Here is a 14,061-nt window from a genome sequence, read left to right on the forward strand (position 1 = left end):
CGCCTGAAAATCGTCAAGTGGCTAGACGACTCCTATCCTAAAGTAGCATCTTCCAGCGTTAAAACATAAGCACACAACCTCCAATCATCAAGGGAAGGGAGGGGGGATTTGTGGTCCTCCAGACCTTGCCGGATTACACAACACCCATACTTTTTGACCACTGGCTATGCTGACTGGGAGTACCTGAGTTGGCCTTCAGCACCACCTGGGGGCCCACAGGTTAATCCCCGCCGCCGCCAAATACAACCTTATCCTGATTATAACATAGCCGTCCCTTTCTTACACCCACTATGACTCCTTCGAAAACACAAGTACACCAGCTAGTGAGTATTGCACACAAGGGTGCCAACATGAATAAAAATTTTTTTGGGGGGGAGGTACACCTTGCCCCGCATAATTAATCACATGATGCGGTGCACACACCATTTGAATGGCAATGTCCATCAACTTGGGGAGGGGGCAGTCCCCTCAATTATTTTATGGGGGGCTGGTTTCCAAAGACCGCTCAGCCCCTAGGATTACACACATACTACATAGGGGTTATACACACGCACGTGGACACACATTCACACACACACACACACACCACTACCACCGCCCGGCGTTCTCTAAGCCTGCAGCCTTAAGTTTTGCTCCAGCGCGGCGCGAGCTACCGCAGACATGACCTTGCGCACTCCTTCCTGCACTTCAGCACCCTGAAGGCACACACCGCGCTTCTTCTCAGCCTCGCTGCCAGCCGGGCCGAGAAGCGCTGCCTCTCTCTGCGCCGCACACGTGCAAGCGAGCCTTACGCAGCGGCCAGAGTGAAGGCTCTTCTTTCCCTGTGCTCCCTGGGCGCCCCCGCCCACCGCGGGCTCTCCCAGTCCACCGTTCCATTCGCGACGCGAAGCGGAGGCGGCAGAGGCAATTCCCAGGCCCCCTCGGTCAATTCCACCGGGACCCCTCGCCTTCCACTTTCGGCTGCCCGGAACAGGGGAACAGGGCGCTCGCAAGGCAATTAAACAGGGATTCCACCCCATTGTGACGTCAGCGGGCTCGTAGCCCCCCCCCCCGCGCGCTATAAAAGCAGCCCGCGTACCGCAGTCGGCTCAGCAGTTCGGCGGACAGTTCCATGGTGCTGAAAGTAACTCCAGCGTTCCGGGGCGCCGCGTCTGTTGGGAACTTTGCCCCGGCCATGTTCGCAGGGGTGCGGTGCAGCCTCGTGTTGGCCTCGTTCTTCTTTTTGAGAGGATGCGCCCAGAATTTCGGGCAGACCCGGTTTATCTGCACCTCGGTGCCGTTGGATACGGACATGTGCACTTCTTCTATGCAGAGCGGCGGCAGCACGGAAGACCTGAAGACCACCGTGCTACAGCTGCGGGAAACGGTGCTTCAGCAAAAGGAGACCATCATGAACCAAAAGGAAACCATCAGGGAACTAACCACGAAGCTGGGCAGGTGTGAGAGCCAGAGCTCGCTGGACACGGTCCCCAGTGAATCCAAAACAGGAGGGGGCTCCAACAGGAAGCAGACCGGCTCTTCGAAAAACACCATGGGGGATCTGTCCCGGACTCCGGCTGCCGAGACCTTGACCCAACTTGGGCAAACTTTGCAGTCGCTTAAAACAAGACTAGAAACCTTGGAGGTACAACTTTCTCCTTTCTGTTTTTCCTTAGAGCTAGAAAAGGAGACACGTCAGACGTGGCTTTGGGATGGCCGGCCCCTGCCTTCTTCGGTGTTGATTTAATGCTGCACCCTTTGCCCTGTTCCCGAGGTAAAATGTCTGCAGCAAAATGCGAAGTATTCTCTGCCACTTCCCCCACCCCCCACCCCGTTCCACTCTCATACAGTAGGGTTCTGTGGCAATTTGGTTGCTTCCCTTTGATAAATCGGTGCTCCTTTGCTTGGAAAGCCGCCCGTGAGTATAGCTGCCAGGGTAGCAAACATCAGGATGAGTCTGTGGTAAATAATGCTGTGGTGTTAATTTGGTTTGCAACAATCCACTTACTCTCTTTGCTTCTCCCCACCCCGTGCAGCAATTCAGTAGGATGAATTCTTCCAGCCAGACCAATTCCCTGAAGGAGATACTCCAGAATAACATCGATGACTTAGAGAAGCAAGTCCTGTCCCGAATTAACAGCCTGGAAGAAGGCAAGTACAACCCCAAGAACGAGACTGAAGAAAGAGGAAAAATAGAAAGCACTTTAACTTCCCTTCACCAAAGGATCAGTGACCTAGAGAAAGGTAAAAAGAAACTGAGAAAAGCTTAGATTTAAATGATCAACATTTTGTTCCATTACACATTTGGAGGCAGCCTGAGAAAAACAGCTCACCTTCGCGCGCCCCCCACCTTACAAAGCAGTTCTCTCTCCCCCCCCTTCTGTTTAAAAGAGATGAAGAAATGATTACTTTTCATTTAAATTATGAGCAAATGCAACTCTGATCCTCCCTGGAATTCATGGACAAAAGTGAGTGTGTCTCTGTGATTGTGTGTTTATGTGTAATGGGAAAGGACAGTAAATAATGATATCTTGTTCTTCCAAAGTTATATTGGTAAAGTAGGAAAGAACTACCTAATCTATGTTAGCAAAGTATCTTTGACTCGGCACACCTATGTAGAAAAAATGCACCTTCAACTTGCTAACGTAATTCATTCATCTATATGCATTGGGGTCTACCCTCTAAGTGACCTAGGACAAGCTGTTTAACATTTTCTCCCTCCTCTAAGCAATTTGTGCATCTTAAACTTCAACAGAACCAGTTGTTGTGTCCAGTCAAATACTCTGCTCCTTTCCTTTTTCTGTGTTCATTAGCGCTTTTTAGCTTTATAGGGGGAGTGGGAGATGAAAGGAGAAAAAAGACCCTATTCCCCAAGCACTGTCCATGTGACTAGGATTAGAGTGCCGAAATGTGCTGGAGGGATTTAAACAGTGCCATCTTAAGGCTCATTATATAATGGAGAGAGAGAGAGAGAGAGAGAGAGAGAGAGAGACAGACAGACAGACAGACAGACAGACAGACAGACAGACAGACAATTCTATGCAAAATTCCACTGAAGGAGACTCAAGACCTTCCTGTACATTTTAGAATTACATCTATGCTATTATTCAAATAGGAGCACCCTACTTCATGTGCAATCCTATTGCACAGCACAATCCTATGCAGGTCTACTCAGAAGTAAGCCCCACTGAGTTCAATGGAACTTACCCCCAGTACCCTTCAAGACCTCTGACAAACACCCTCTCTATCTTTCCTCAGGCCAGAAAGACAATCGGCCAACAGATAAGTTTCAGCTGACTTTCCCCTTGAGAACCAACTATATGTATGCCAAGGTGAAGAAAAGCCTGCCAGAGATGTACGCCTTTACTATTTGCATGTGGATAAAATCGAATGCCTCCCCAGGTGTGGGCACACCCTTCTCTTATGCAGTACCTGGGCAAGCCAATGAGCTAGTGCTTATTGAGTGGGGCAATAATCCCATGGAGATCCTTATCAATGATAAGGTAAGTGACCAGTATTCTAATATTTTAATTGCCATGGCATGATTTTAAGGGTAAGGAGGGGAGAAATGTATTAATTAATAAAACAAGTGGCAACAAAACCAGCATTTAATATAATGGCTAAATAATGAAAACTCTGCCCCCTTTCTGCAAACACCTTGTGGCATCTTTTGCACATGGTGAGTATGTATTTGCAAACCACTGGTGCTGGTCGATACTGCAGCCAGCAGTATTGGAATTCAGCAGCTTTGCTTTCAAAGTGAAAACAAAGGAAGTGAGTTACAGCCCCCCCAGGCTCCAACCCCCTTTTCTGGAGCAACTTAAATAAAGACACCCAGGGACATCTGGAAAAAAAGAAAAAAGAAATGGAGGAGCTTATATTTAGCTTGCCCTCCAGAGAAATAAGTGATTTTTTTTTTAAGAAGCCCCAGTTCCCCAATCCCTTCTCCAAAATTTAAGGTCATTATATAGCACTGTGTATGTTACCAGGCAGACATTCAATATTTTTCTTCTTGTGGCCCAAAATGAAATACAAATGCCATTAAAGAACAACCTTTATATATGCACAGTATTATTATTATTATTATTATTATTATTAGTTAAAAACCCTAGCTTGTGTGACAGCACCTCCACATTTTGACAAGTGTGATCGTTCCTTTTGTGTTACATTTTTTTCAATGGGCATGACATCCCAAGATATATTCCAGCACAAAGAGGTATCCTTCTTGTGGTTTTCAGGGAAAAATAAAATGAAGAACCCAACAAAAATGCCCTAGTGTTTACCAAAATGTAAAATAACAGAGATGTCATTTTAGAATCCTACTAATTCAAGTTAGGGTCAGAAAACCTGATCCTGTGTCCTTGAAGTTAAAATAAGCATTGCCATTATCTCCACTTACTGGAGTTTTAAGAATCTAGAATGTTTGCCACCCCATCAAATCTTCATCTTTCTATCAATGGGAACCAGAAGGTTCTGTGGTTCATGTGAAAATCGAATCTATTACATAACAGGGCAGGTTCGGGAAGACCACCAGCTTGGTGAAGTCTCTAGTACTGTACAGTTCATGCTTTTGTTGTTATAGGGCATGCCTACTGCAGCAATCTCCCTCTTCTCTCACCAGGTAGCAAAGCTTCCTTTTGTCATTAACGATGGGAAATGGCACCATATCTGCATCACATGGACAACCCGGGATGGTGTCTGGGAAGCTTATCAAGATGGCACACAACGAGGCAATGGGGAAAACCTGGCCCCTTATCATCCTATCAAGCCACAAGGGGTCCTTGTTTTGGGACAGGAACAGGTAAGGTAGCATGGTGGCAGCGGAGGAGGAAGGGGTGGCCACTGGAATTTATCCATGGTCTGTACAAGGTTTGCAGCAATTTGATTAGAAAGACTGGTAGAGAAGGTGCTTAAGCATTATAGTTAAAACCTGCAGATTGTGCTGCTCTGGATTAAGTGTAGTAGACCTAGATATTCCTCGGAACACAGGAAGCTGCCAGAGTCAGACCATTGGGTCCACCTGGCTCATGATTTTCAGCACTGGCTGGAAACTGCTCTGCAGGGTTTTGAGCAGGGATCTCTCCCAGCCATACTAGGAAATGCTGGGGACTGCAGCTTCACATGCTACATAGTAGAATCCACCTTGTATTCCAGATGCCTGTTCAGCAGGTCTCATCATGCATATGCCAGGGTCTCTGGTGCCAATGTAGCATGGTTATGTCAACCTGCCATACTGGCGTTCCATACCTTCTGAACCTACAGCATAAGGTTTACTGCAGCGATAGTTTCATAGGTTGCCTGTCAGAGCCAGCATTTAGTACATTTGTTAGATGACTGCAAAGTGGTTCCGCCACGGGCAGTACAGGAAATTTGCCTCTTAAAAACAACAACTGTGGCAAAATTTGATGAAGTTTTTTAGGCATTGGATAAGAACAGAAGGAGATTAAAGAGAGGGAGGGAGGAGACCAAATGGTATGGGGGTGGTGGTGAGAGAGTTCTAAAATGAGTAGGAGACACAGAAAATCACCAATCTGTTCCCTTTAGCCATGCACATTAAAGAACAATTGAACCATGGGTAGCCAACATGGTGTCCCCACACATATTGCTGGATTTCAGTGCCCATAATCCCTGACCATTAGTCATGCTGGTTGGAGCTGATGGGAATTGGAGTTTAGCAACATTTGGAGTGCACCACATTAGCTACCCCGTGAACTACACACATGTTTGCATACACAACCACTCATAATTTTAAAGGAATGGGGATTGACGTTCCCATGGAACAAGTGGGATCTTCAGGGCACATAATAATTTTGACAGTGGTAGAGACAACACTGCTGCCTAACATCTACACCTGCACATGGATACACACACACACACACACACACACACACACACGAATTATAATTCAAATTTTACAGGGTGATATGCAAGTCCTGGAAAGGGTCCTGTCCTTGTTGCTTCTCTGTCTAAAGCTAACCAACTATTTCACACTGAATTACACACCACTAGGCATCTAAATTTCCTTCCTGCATTTCTCAAAAAAACAAGCAGTTATTTTCCCCATCACTTATCGCACAAGTGACATAGATCAACTCTGCCTGCCAGCGACACAACATGCTCACTCAGATACATTGCCATAGTCAGAAAGCGAAAGTCATGGTATCTAATGATTCTGGCGCATGCTTTCAGTTTTTAAAAAATATTTTCACATCCAAAAAAGTCTCAAGATGGAGGATCATAGCAAATCACCACAGCCCATTTCTTTAAACACCACTTGTCTTCTTCCTCTCTCAAAACAACATGCGAGGCCTTTGTTTACATGTGCATACAAATTTACATTAAAAAATAAATAAATCTGTACTGCCATTCAAAATTCTCAGAGTGCCTTACACCACAGAATGAAAGGAGAATAGAAACACTGCAAAATTTAACACTACTAATTAGAGACAGAGTTATCCAGTACTGTAAAGGTAAAACAGCCTGAGAAAAATAGAAGGTATTTTCCTAGCACCTAGAAGATAGCAGAGCAGGCTGCAGGCAAGTCTCCTCAGGGAACAACTTCCATCTCCATCCTTCTCCCTTCCAGACATACTGGCACTGCTGGAACCAGGGGCCTAAGTTTCTATTTTTGGAAGTTCCATCCATGGAAGATGCACTTAAAAGGTTGCACGTCGCATCCTCCTTATTGAACTTCTCTGTTGCAGTTTATTCCTGCTGACCTTTGCATGCTGCCACGAAAGCTTTCTGGCTCATTTCAAGTGTTTACTCTGTCAAGACTGTAGGATTCCCAGTGTTGACTTACCTCTTGGGTCTTCTTTTTTTAATATAAAATTTTACAATGTGCATGCCATCCTAATATATATTCCAGCACAAAGAGTTATCCTTCTTGGGGTTTTCAGGGAAAAAGAAAATGAAGAACCCAACAAAAATGCCCTAGAGTTTTCCAAAATGTAAAATAATAGAGATGCCATTTTAGAATCCTACTAATTCAAGTTAGGGTCAGAAAACTAACTTTTAGATAAGGATATATATTGCGTATTTCCAGGGTGAGATGTTTTCAAATCTTTTATCTTCAATTTCTCTCTTCAAGGACACACTTGGAGGTGGATTTGATGCCACCCAGGCATTTGTGGGAGAACTAGCCCACTTCAACATCTGGGATCGGAAGCTCACCCCAGGGGAGATCTACAACCTGGCCACGTGCAGCACCAAAGCCCTGTCTGGTAGTGTCATAGCCTGGTCCGAGACCAACATTGATATTTATGGTGGAGCCACCAAATGGACATTTGAAGCCTGCCGTCAGATCAACTAAAAAATGCTGCTCTTCCCCACCCTTCCCATTCCAAATCCATTTAACCCTTGGTTAACAGACATTCTCCTCACCCAGGAATGAATTATGGACAAATCTATTTCCTTTCTCTCTTCTGTCTTTCTTTTAAAAATTATCTTCTTTGTTTGTTCTAAAGAATCAATCACATTTTTTTTTAATCTAGGAGACTTGGAGTTTTTCAGTCAACTCTAAGGCAACCTGGGACTTTGCAACCTTACAATTTTGAAGAGAGGGTTCGTTGTCCCCACCCCCACCCCTCTCTCTCACTCCCTCTTTTGTCCCTTTCTCCTTTGGATCGAGATTTTATTATCTTTTTTCCATTTTGCTTTATGAAGTCTCATCATGAATGGTCTGATTTTTCTGGCTTGCCAACTTTGTTTCAATGCCTGAGTGCCTTTGGGCTGGTGCGACTCTTTCAGCACATTTGTCTTCATTTGCATATACTTTTTAAAGGATATCTCTATATTCCTACTCTACTCTATGTCTTTTAAGCAGCCATCACCTGTGGGCAGATATTTATTTTTTATTACGAATTATTCTCTGAGTGATAGGAGGATAAACGCTTTTTGAGAGACGCATGATGGTGGCTTGACTAGGAGATTCAAGGGGTGGTGGTGGGGGTAGGACTGTTCTCTGAAATTCTTCAGGTCCCTCATTGCTCCCCCACCAATTGTGTAAACCTCTGGCTATGGCCGGAGCAAACAGAGCCATCTTTGCCCCCCAAGGGTACATGTGAGACTCAGGAGCATTGCCAGCTCAAGGATCCTAGACGACTTGTCCAGATCCTTGGTCTTTTGTAGGAGCAGCTGGCTCCTACCTATTTTAATGGAGCTGCAGAGCAGCTCCCTTCCCTTGTCTGCCTTCATTTTGCTGTACAGCCTAAAGGATCTGCCTCTGTTAGCCATCACAAAGCCTATGCGTAGTCCAGAAAACCTTCCTTCCACAGGCATTGATTACTGCTTTACCCAAAACTCTGTGACCCAAAGATGGCAGAAAACCACCCGGTTCATCCCCTTACCTCTCCCTTCCTGGTTCCACAGCAGGCTCCTACTTGCCTTCCCCTCCAAAGGTAATGCACCCTGGGCCTTTCCCCAGAATACTTGGCTTGAAGATGGGACTATTTTCTTACGACTTTATGAGGCATTCCCAAACCCTTACCAATGCTCCTTTACTCTCACTAAGAGCCATAAACCTGAAGGGCTGGGGTAGGGGGGAGTTTTAGTGGTAGTCGGATGCAAAGCATGTGGTTGCAGTCCGATTTCCATGGCCATACCGCTGAGCTGAGATTTTTGCCTTTTAAATACAAATTGGGTTCACTGCAGGTGGCAGGATGTATAGCGCAAGGAGCCTTGCCTGCCCTGTGCTTATTGGACCCAATGAGATTTGAGGTATACTTCACTTTCATAAAGGTTCATAGTTTTTCCTTTGTGAAAGGAATAAGGAACTGCTTGAGAGAGGTTTTAAGCAAATGTGTCAAGAAACTGAATAAAGGGCAAATCCTGGTTTTGCTCCAAAGCCCCAGGGAATTAAGAAGAGGCTGTGACCTCACCATGCATCTGTTTTGCCCAATAACCAGAAACAGAGCCTGCACTATGTTTGTTTGTTTTTTAAAAAGAACAGCACAAGGGATACCTAACAGACTGTATGTCGAGCCTTCAGATAAACCTCTGCAAAAAGGCAAAATGTGCATTTCTTATCGTGCTTATAGACGGAGCTGTTTGCATCTTGAAGGGCACCAACTATTTTAGGAGGCTGGGAAGGTGTAGCGGTTGGCCTTTCTTGAGAGGATTGTGTTTTGGTTAGATAAGAGTGCCTATTTTACCACCTTTAGTGACAATGGGTTGCATAGTGCTCTTTATAGATTCCGTCCTAGTTTATGGTACCCTTAGATTTCCTGCAGGCTTATAGGGAAGGCAAGGGGTGTACTGTCGTTTCTTGCATGTTTTCAGTAGGTGCCTCAATCGTGTTTTACCTGGTCTAATGCTTGCCTGCTTGCATGGGCTAATGCAGAGCTGTGGGGGGTTTGCTGAGTGATAGTTCATGCTTTAAAAACAATTCAAAAACTAAAGTCATCCAAGCACGATAGTATAGGTCAGGCATGGCTGGAAAAAGGTGGCTAATGATACAGCATTCTTCCCCATGATAAACAGCACTACACGTTTTTGTATTAAAAAAGAGAAGAGGAGCCACCAGTTAAAATATTGATAACTTTAAAAGAAATCAATCCATGGGAACTGCTCCACTCAGCTTTGTCTTTTCCTATAAGTCCTGGAGAAGCCAGAGCTCTTAATCCAATAGTTGTGCTGTCCTAAAAAAGCAGCTATAGGAGCTGTTCTTTAAGCATTTCTGCGGTGCAACGTACACTGTGCTGCTGAATCAGTCCTGTTGATGTTTACCAACCTGGATGTACTTGGAGCTGTCCCTTCAGCACCACAATGGGCGGATATTTTCCGTGCCAGACTCCCTGGGAGCTGTCTGTTCAGCACCAAGGCTGCTCTAGCGAGCACAGAATAAATAGCTGATCCAGCCAAACTCAAGCCTACTGCTTAATACGATTGATGTCCCCTCTTGCACTGAATAATACATGCCTCTCTCAGGTAACGCCCTTTTATAAAAACATACATACAAGTAAAGAGCACTGCACAGGCAGTGCATGTGTTTGCCTAAAGACTGTCTGACAGTTCCCAAAGGCCTCCTTCTAAAGGAGGTGTTTTCACTGGCCATTTACACAGGTGTAGTTCCACTGACGAATATAAGGTCACACCAGTTTAGGTAATCAGCGAAGCATTCTCCGGCAAGTGTTCCTAAACATGGGTAACTTAGAAGTCCTATTCACTTCCCTAGGACTTAACTTACAATCAGTGTATAGAAATCACAGCTCAAATGTGATATTAGTTGAATCAGCATTTTCTCTCCCTTGAAGGGTTAGCTACTCTTTGAAATGTCAAGCCTTTCTGCTTTTGTAAAACAAAATACACACAAATTATTTCTCTTGTTGTAAAAGGAGTTTACTACCAAGAAAGGTATTTTTATTAGAAAAGAATATATGTAGAAAAACAGGTATTCCCTGAAAAAAATACTTTTGAGCTACAGATGAAGGATAAAAGGATGACAAAGCTTATTTTGAGATAAATAATATTTTATATGGTTTCTTTTTTTAAGAAAAAGAATTTCTGGTTTGTACTAATAGTCTGCAGCCATCACCCCTTTAAACGACCTCGCCCTCTCTCATCCCAGTCAAGGAGTTTTTCTTGGCTGTGAGTGAAAAGGGAGGTGTGAAGGATAGAATTTGTGAGGCTCACTGAGCCATTTTGACCAACCCTAAAGCTGTGGCAAATGAATATGCAGCATGGATGGGCATGTAATAAGCAGTTCAAGGTCGATGTTGCACTATTGAAAGATTGCTGCTCATCAGATATTGAAGTGGGTCATGTGACCACCCTATGAAATCTCAATGCTAAAGCACTAGGAAAGGGGGGTGGAAATCTATCTAAACATAATCAACACAAACACAGCCTAGTTATCTTACTTTTAAATCTTGGCTCAGGGCAGCATATTTTAAGCAGTGCTCTTTAAAAGCAAAACCAACCAATCCCAACAAAATTCTACCTTGTAAGATCGATCTGCTAACGACCCTTATTGGAAACCTTCTTGTAACTAATAATGAATGTTAAGTGTAAACTGATGAAGGGGGGAAAAACATGTCAAGGTAAATAAATCCAGTCCAAATTGCGCAGGATTTGCCAAAATAAAAAAAATAAAAAGGGTGATAGTGATAAAATTGTATATACTGTACAGCGTGAAAGAGGATAAATGTTTCTTGAGTTGTCATTCTGTTAACCAAAGCTGTATATTTTTCCTATTTCTTGCTATCAGTCTTTACTGGGTTTTGAATGAGTTGATGTTATATCTTACATCCACAGTCCACATCAGCAATTCTTAAAATGCACTGTTTCTACTGGTTCTTCATGCTGTTTTTTTTCTTTCCTTTTTTCATTTTATTGCTTAAACTACATGAATTGTCGAATTTATTTTTACACAATAAAGAGTGATGAAAGACAACACGGCTGCAGTCATTTCCCCCACCAAACTTTCCTCTCCCAGAAAGGACCCCAGTACAGCCTGGAACTCCCAAAGTCAGCTCCAATTGGGAAGAAGCATGTCTTGTGCTGCTGAGCCGGCAGCAGCAGAGATCTCACACCTGCAGCACAGATTGTGGCCTGCTGCCATGGTTCTGCAAAACCAGTCCTGAAAACAACTGCATATGCTCTCTGGCCAAGTGAACCAGCTGACCATTGCCTGTGGTAATCTCCCTTTTCCTGCCAGTTCTTCTGTCTAAACAATTAGGGTTGCCAGCTTTTGCTGCTTTGGGGTGCCCAGTTTTGCTTTCATCTCTATCCAGCTGATCTCCTGCACATACCTCTTACTTGTTTTTTTCCTGGCACAACCCTATATTGGGATAAGAAGACTGAGCAACATATCTTCTCATCCCCTGTCTCAATGACTTGAACCCTTTACAGGGCTGTAAACAAATTGGTTGATCCCTTGGCGCTTGTCTCGTGCAGCCTGCCCCTGTTCTTGACCTCTTTCGCTGGCAGTGGTATTTCAAGAGACCAGAGGGACAAAGCAAGAGGGGTAAACTAGCATTTCAGTGATGATATTGCGTTATCTCCCTCTCAGCAGCAAAGACTAGGAGATGCAAGTGAGGGAACACCAAAGAAGTGGGTGGGATCTCCAAGAGTGATTTAGGACTGCTATGGTCATGCTACACAGACAAGCCCTAGTCCTATTATGTCCCTGAGAGCCCCAGAGACTCCACATCAACTTCCACTTTGGCAGAGCCAGTTAATGACATCTCTGAAAAGTCACCTCCCGTCTCTCTCTTTCATCCCTGCCTTCTGGTTGTCAGGGAAACAACATCTTGAAACCTGGCTCTCCTTCATTATGTGCATGTGACCCTAACGTAAAGCCTCTACTCTCTAAGAGAGCTTGATGTCAGAGTTTGCCCTATTTCTTTTTTAAATGGTTCTATGCACATTGCTCACTAAGGAGGAGGGATTTTGGTGGAGTGAGAGGAAGGGAGAAGGCCTCTTATTCTTAGGAAGCTGATTTTGCTTCAGAAGAGCTAAGCAAAGCAGTGTATATTTCTTTCCCGAGGAATAATTCCAAACAAATCTGCAAATGCTTGGAGCACATGCAGCCAGAATTTCAGCAACAGGTGCAAATTTAATTTATTTACAGTATTTGTATGCTGTCCAACAACAAATGTTCTCTGAGCGGTTGACAGTCAGCTTAAAACCAGCAAAAGGAAAACGCCAAGCACAACATAAAAGCAAATTAAATAAAGCTACCAGCACTAAAACATTAATACAACCCAGCATAACAAAACACACACAGAGATTAAAACACCCGGGTGAATAAAAAGGTCTTCACCTGGAACCAAAAATTAAAACCTGGATGCCAGCAAGCCTACCTGTGGAGGGCAGTGCCTATGAGGATGAAATGGCAGGGATAGCCAATGTGGTACCCTCCAGCTATTGTTGAATTACAACTCCCACCAGTTCCAGGAAGCATGACCAATAGTCAGGTATGATGGGAGTTGTCCAACATCTGGTGCTCGCTTCGGCAGCACATATACTAAAATTGGAACGATACAGAGAAGATTAGCATGGGAGTTGTCCAACATCTGGAGGGTACATCCTTGGTTGAATGAAATAGCCAGTGTTGTCAGCTTCCCCCCTTCAGTGAGAGGAAGGACAATAGGGAATGTACTCAGTCCTACTCAGTTCCAATTATTACATCCGCTAATAGAGGTTGTGTAAGTCATTCACCCAATAATAATGGGTTAACATAGGGAAACTGAGGATTCAGCAAAGGGATGGAAGACCTCCCCAGAAAACAACTTTGAGAAAGTGGATTCCTGTGACTCCTGCCCAGTATGTAGCTGTCTTGAGCAGATATCTCTGTAACAGGAGAACGTTTGCTTTATTAGCAAAAAGGAGCAACTTTTCTTTCTTGGCACCACCTTTGCATATGTTTCTGCTGCTCAAGAACCAGAAAGATTGAAGACCATAGAGGATGGAACAGAGGAGTTTGCAGTGTTCACCATTTCCAGGATATAGTGCTTTGAGTACATTTTTCATTTCACCCTGGGGCTTGCAATGCCAACTGTGAGTGGCACACTCAGGGGATGCTGGGTGTGTTTGTCAACTCCATTAATCACACAGTTGCTTCACACAAGAAGCTGGGCAGCCAGGTGAACAGTGCTGGCCTGCAACAGGGAACTGGCATGTAATTAAGAGTAAGTGATCAGCCAGGCCACCTGATATTTTGAACACAACCTTCTCTTGACATGCTTTCCTGAATGCATACATATATTGAAGATGTGGCAAGATTTTAGTTTTACAGGGGAGCTTGTGCCTCTGGGTAAAAACACAAGTGTGATTCCATTGAGTTGGTCAATGATATGATATGTTTTTTCAGTATCAGTGATGCCTTACATTTCTTGAGGGTGCAAAAGAATGAAAGGATTGGTATGTCACTTTAATGATTCCAATTGCCTTTTTTTTGGACCATACCTTACAACTGAGATAGAAGACTCAAGCATGTTGTCATAGTGATTCATGGGATACTAGGACCTATGGGACCAAAAGCAGATGGCAGTCGTGAGAAGGAGAAATGAATGTGAGCAACCCCTCTGCTTTTTCTAGGTATTTACAGACATACTTAAAGGTAACACAGACACAAAACAA

The 14,061-nt window shown here is 44.2% G+C and overlaps 1 protein-coding gene across 1 annotated transcript; it reads left to right on the plus strand.

Annotated features, from left to right (window-relative positions):
- The first annotated feature begins 1,073 nt into the window (after positions 1-1,073).
- On the plus strand, positions 1,074-11,371 carry NPTX1 (neuronal pentraxin 1). Its single transcript, XM_083717785.1, has 5 exons — positions 1,074-1,624; positions 2,016-2,223; positions 3,238-3,482; positions 4,601-4,780; positions 7,070-11,371. The coding sequence occupies exons 1-5, from the start codon at positions 1,112-1,114 to the stop codon at positions 7,289-7,291; spliced, it is 1,368 nt and encodes a 455-aa protein (XP_083573911.1). The 5' UTR covers positions 1,074-1,111; the 3' UTR covers positions 7,292-11,371.
- The last annotated feature ends 2,690 nt before the right edge of the window (positions 11,372-14,061 follow it).

This window comes from Podarcis gaigeae, assembly GCF_964106915.1.
Source record: "Podarcis gaigeae genome assembly, chromosome: 2".
In the NCBI taxonomy this organism is placed as follows: domain Eukaryota; kingdom Metazoa; phylum Chordata; class Lepidosauria; order Squamata; family Lacertidae; genus Podarcis; species Podarcis gaigeae.